This window comes from Arachis duranensis, chromosome 10 (genome assembly GCF_000817695.3).
Source record: "Arachis duranensis cultivar V14167 chromosome 10, aradu.V14167.gnm2.J7QH, whole genome shotgun sequence".
Lineage (NCBI taxonomy): Eukaryota > Viridiplantae > Streptophyta > Magnoliopsida > Fabales > Fabaceae > Arachis > Arachis duranensis.
This window is the reverse complement of record NC_029781.3, coordinates 72,606,963-72,612,479: the sequence shown is the minus strand read 5'-3', so window position 1 is coordinate 72,612,479 and position 5,517 is coordinate 72,606,963. Positions and strand designations below refer to the sequence as shown.

The window sequence follows — 5,517 nt, the reverse complement described above, 5'->3', positions numbered from 1 at the left end:
CCTTGCTACATGGATTTACCCTTTTACTTGGAAATCTAGACAAACGATGCTTCAACCTACTAATACCACCATTAAGAACTCTTTGGTAGAATTTGCACCTTACTTTGTTTCCATCTAATTTATCTACATATTCCCAATAGACGTTTTTTTCTCAAACCACTATAAGGTAATTTTAAGAGGGGAAAAAAAGATTCAATACATTATATATGCCGAAATGTTCTTACTTCCTTTCTGCTTAAAGTACTTCATTTATACAATATAAAAAAGTACTTCATTTACATCGAACATCAAAGAAACTAAGAGTAGGGTTGTCAAAATTTTTCAAAAGTACAAAATATAAATTGAAATATAAATTATTGGAGCTTAGGTTAACCAGAATTGTAGAATTCAGAATGTAAACTCATAAGGTAGACATAGGGGGATCTAAACTTATAAACTTGTTGCGAATTTACTAATTAACTCGAGAGTTTGATAACCTTGTTCCTATAAACAACAAAATACAAGGTGCAACATAATCCTAGCTTCACTAATGATACTATCAGCATCCATTACATTTCAACAAATAGATAAAATGGAAATCAGAAACTGAGCTTACCAGGAATCAAGAACAATTAGCAACAAAAATTAAAAACACAGCAATAATTAATCTCCTTAAACCAGAAATCAATAAATATATCAATTAAAATTCAAAAACAACATACTCACTTCCTTAGAAATAAAAAAGAATAGCAGCAGAGTAACAAATCCACTTCTAACAACACAAAATCAACAATTTAATTTCAATCTACATGCAAAAATCATTAAATCATTAAACAGAGAATAAAAGCAAGACCCAAAGAAGTGAAAAATCCTGTAAACCTGTAAGCAATGCCACTAACCTCTAACGGAGAGCAGAGTGATGAACAGATGACGGCGAGCAACTCTAACCCTCAACCAGACGACGTGTCGAGCTACAAAAGAGTGGCTGGATTCGAGACAAGGGGAAAGAGGAGGTCGTGAAGATTCCCACAACAACGGACGACGGTGAACCCTAATTTTTGGTTAGCATTTAGAACCCTAATTTTTTAACTTGCTAAGCTTTTCAATTCTTCACAAAGGGGGTGTTGGGGGATCAATAGTTTTTGAACAGTTTTTTATTCAACGATTTTATACACTAGGCAAGACCATTTTCTTTGTCGGCTTTCTGTTGAACCAGTTTGACCGGTTGGTCCGGTCCGGCTTTCAGAATGTGTCCTGCATCCAAGTGCACTTCAAGTGAACTTGTCGATGCAATTCGAAGGAGGTAAAACACTTAATAGCTCCTCGAACCAAGCCCATGTTGGTCGGCCACCTTCGATGTATCTCTCAAAGTTCGTCAGGCATCCATTGACGTACTTGCCATCGATCGGGAGCCCTAACTGGTACATTACATCCTGTAGCGTAATTGTGCACTCCCCGAATGACATATGAATAGTATGCGTCTCCGATGCTATCTCTCCATGAATGCACTCACTAATGGCTCATTCAGCCTAAATCAAGTCTCATTTAGCCTCGCAAGATGGCATTAACCAGCCATCTACAAGTACAGTACGATCCTATCCTCTAGGAGGCATACTATACTGCCTTCTCATGCTGGTAATACATCGGTAGGCTGCATAACGATTAAAAAATTATTTCTAAGAACCACAACAAAACAGTTCACTAAAGGAATATTAAATAATGTATTACCTAATCGAAAAAATGTTTTAAACCCAAATAAATAATCTTACAAGCTCAAAAAAATCCAAGCTAAATCTAAATGGACCTAACACGGAAAACTAATAAAAAAAATAACGTTAATGTAAAACATATCACAATCCTAAATCACTATTATCACTGACACTTTTGAGTTAAATTAAATTCTAAATAAACTAATTTTTACTTAATCTAACATTTATAACTTACAAATTTTAACAGAGCCTCTAATCACTACTCTAACTAACAATTATTTATAATCACTACTCTAAGAAGTATTTGTAATTTTGAAATTCTAACAAACTACTAAATCACTACTCTAACCACTATTCATAGTTTAAAAATTCTAATTTCTAACTAACGTTTATGAACAAATACTCTAAGCGGCTTAATATTACTAACATTACTAATCTATTTTAAAAAATAAATTTCATTCACTAACCTATTCATTGATGCCACCAGTAATTTATGGACAATTCTGTCAAACCAATAGATATGATTCGGGTCGTCCTCTATGTCCATAATTTTAAATTTTATGGTGTTGTTGCCAAACTATTCTCTCTGGAGTACATTTGAAAGGTGGGGGAGATTGTGAATTGTAATTCGAAACAATTGAATTCAAATTTTATATATAGTTATAATGTTAGTAAATTAAATCTAATACATTAGATTTAGTTATGCTCTATAATACCTATAAATTGAAACTATTCCAATCGATTTACTAAGGAATGTAAATCAAAACCACTTGTTTTGATTTACTATGGATATAAATGGAAGCTTATTGTTTCGATTTACTATGTGCTAGTTATTTTAATGTTTTTTAACCTACTAAATCAAAACTATAAATTTCAATTTAAAATGTTTTTTACTAATTCAAATCTTATTAAGTCGATTTACTTTGAGAAGGTATAAATCGAATCTAATAACTTCGATTTATATATAAACACAAACAAAACAAGCATGTAATTTTATTATATTTAAGACATTTACGTAATATTGATTTTTATTTGGTTTGTTTATGTGCCTTATCGTAAAACTTGTGATTGATTATACCAAAATTCAAAACAATGTGATTCAACTATGTGGAAAAGAGAAAGGACCCGGACTTTTAAGTTTAAGGCTTTTAAGCTAAAAATTAGAAAATGTTAATGATTGGGGAGTATTTGTTTAGAGGAAGTCATAATATGAAACTTGTCATTATTAAACAAATAGAAATAATATTTCTTAAGCTCTACGTGGTTTCTTTTTCTCCTACTAAAAAGAAAATATCAAACTCAATCATTGGTTTTAGTTATCTACTCTAAGTGATTGGATATCCTATATCTTTTGTACAACATCTGACTTTTGAATCCGTGGTTTTATTACAAAGCATCTCCAAAGTCCAAACGCTGAAATCGTATCAAGTTTGGACCTAGAAATGGGTCACGTTTTGAAGTTAAGTAGGTACTTAATATTTTTTGTTTTTCTAACTTGTAATTTAATCATTCAGCGACTATCTTTTCTCACAGAATCTTGTGCCAGTAGGTTTCACATGGCTAGACCTCCATGAATGTATTTGGTGGAAGGTAGTTATCGCAAAATAACGACCGACAGATTCACAAAATTAAAATGAAATTACTCTACTTCATAATTGGGATTTGGGAAGAAAGATTTTATAGAAGCCATATGAAATCGATGCATTTCTACTCTTGATAGTTTCCATTTATAGTCCAAGTCAAACATATGCCACCGGAAATTGCTCTATTTCTTGGAATTCTTCAAGTTTAATGCTACTTTATCTGCGTTCCCTTTTTAATGTTATAGGAAAAAAAAATAAGATGGTCAACTAGTACTTTAAAATGTTATGTGTTGGATTGAGGATTTAATTTGTAATAAGATTCTAATTTATAAACTTACGGTAGTATGCAACAATTAAACAGTGAATTGGGACAAGACTTGCAAATAAAAAAGCAGCATGATATTGAATCAAATCGCCCCCAACTTAGTTTTTCTACCATTTGGGGATCAAATATACAAAGCTATTGAGAATTTGGGATCACCATCACCTATAACATAACAACTAGGGGATGATGATCAATGACAATGAGATATTCATATATCCCGTGACACAAAAACAACTATATATTATATATATTTAGGCCTAGCGGGTGCCATATAGCCACCACAGCATAAAGACCATGTTGGCCTTTTTACTTTTTAACTTTTAACTCCTCCCTCCTAATTCTACCTCTCCTTTTCTTTTAACTCCCACACTCTCCCAACTCCAACAAGCAAAAAGCAAATGGCAATACTATATTACATGCACAAACAAAGTTTGAATTGGGGGGTTTCTAAAATTGTGACCCCTCAAATGTTTGTCCAAATTGCCAATTGGAAGGAGCAACATTGTAGCTAGTGATTGTTCTGCCATCACTGGCTGTGACTTGGAAGGAGAGGCTCTGGCCATTGAGGTATGAGTTGCTCTGCCAGTTCTGGCCCCAGTTCCTTGACATGGTTTGCCACCCTGTCTTCGATCCCTTGATAGACACCGAGTGAACGTCTCCGGCTCCGCCCACATTTGTAATCAGAACCAAGTTGAAGTATGAGTGTCCATTAACTGTAAACCTTATTCCTCCTTTCTTGACACAGGGGACTCTGTTTCACACACAAAAAAAAGTCAATGCATGATTCTAGTCAATACTTAGAGCTAAAAGAGCTTAGAAAAAAGTTACAAGTCTCACATTGGGTAGTTAAGCAAATCCAATGTGGTATTTATGATGAAGCTATGTGGGCTTTACTCATTGGATAAAATAATTAAAAGTTTTTGTATTTCTGTCCAGAGACCGTTATCGGAATTTACCTCCTGAAAGAAACGGGGACAATTCCGGCTCTGTATTGAGCAATTTGAAGGAAAGCAGGCTCAGCAAGATCAAAGTGTTGGAGGGGAGGGTTGCACCAGCCACCATTGTCATTAGACAAGGCAAAGTTAGGTGGGCAGAAGTTCGTGGCGGTGACGGTGATGGCGCCGGGGAGGCACCATTTGGGGTCACCGTTACACCTCATCTCATAGCAAGACCCGCAGCTCAAGCCATTGTTGAATAGAGCAGTGCTGAGTGCTGCAGTGTTAGTCCCATATCCTTGGCTATACAAGTTTCCATAGCCACAAGCACCACCTGCAATCATTAACTCTCATTAAAAGAAAGTCTAAATAATGCTTGATTCAAACCCTTAAAAGGCACCACCTTGGGACCCCATATGTCCAAATAAAAAGGCTAGGCACAATAATTAGTGTATGCAAAAAATTTTTTTTTTTAATTTATTTTTAATGTGTATGTTGTATTCTAAATGTATTATGTACAAATAGCTAATATAGTGATTGATTTTGTTAGGTGTACGTAATATGGTTGTTATAGTATTTTTTCAACAATAATTACCAATTTAGATGAAACTAGGCATTAAAGAATTAATATATTTAAATAGTATATTGATGTACTAATTTTTTTAGACATAGTTATTTTAAAACCATAGGGTGATTATGTAGAGTAACACTTAATGAGCATACCCATTGTGCCGGATGCATCTCCACCACCATAAAATGTGGCATGGCCACCTTGCCATCCTCCACCATAGTCAGCAAATGTGCCTCTAAGGCATAGATTGAGAGCAACGAAGAGAAGGGAGATGGCAGAGGCTGCTATAATTGCCATTGTCGTGTGGTGCTAGCTACTAGAAAGCTAACGGGATCTAGGATATGAGAGAGAGAAAGAGAGAGATGCTTTATTTGTTGCTTGTTGCTTGTTGCTTGTTGCTTAATGCTTAGCAAAA

At 34.5% G+C, this 5,517-nt stretch overlaps 1 protein-coding gene across 1 annotated transcript; it reads right to left on the bottom strand.

Annotated features, from left to right (window-relative positions):
• Positions 1-3,648: 3,648 nt before the first annotated feature.
• LOC107470208 (expansin-A8) lies at positions 3,649-5,517 on the bottom strand. Its single transcript, XM_016089598.3, has 3 exons — positions 5,255-5,517; positions 4,553-4,865; positions 3,649-4,347 (listed from the first exon to the last, which is right to left on the bottom strand). The coding sequence occupies exons 1-3, from the start codon at positions 5,397-5,399 to the stop codon at positions 4,044-4,046; spliced, it is 762 nt and encodes a 253-aa protein (XP_015945084.1). The 5' UTR covers positions 5,400-5,517; the 3' UTR covers positions 3,649-4,043.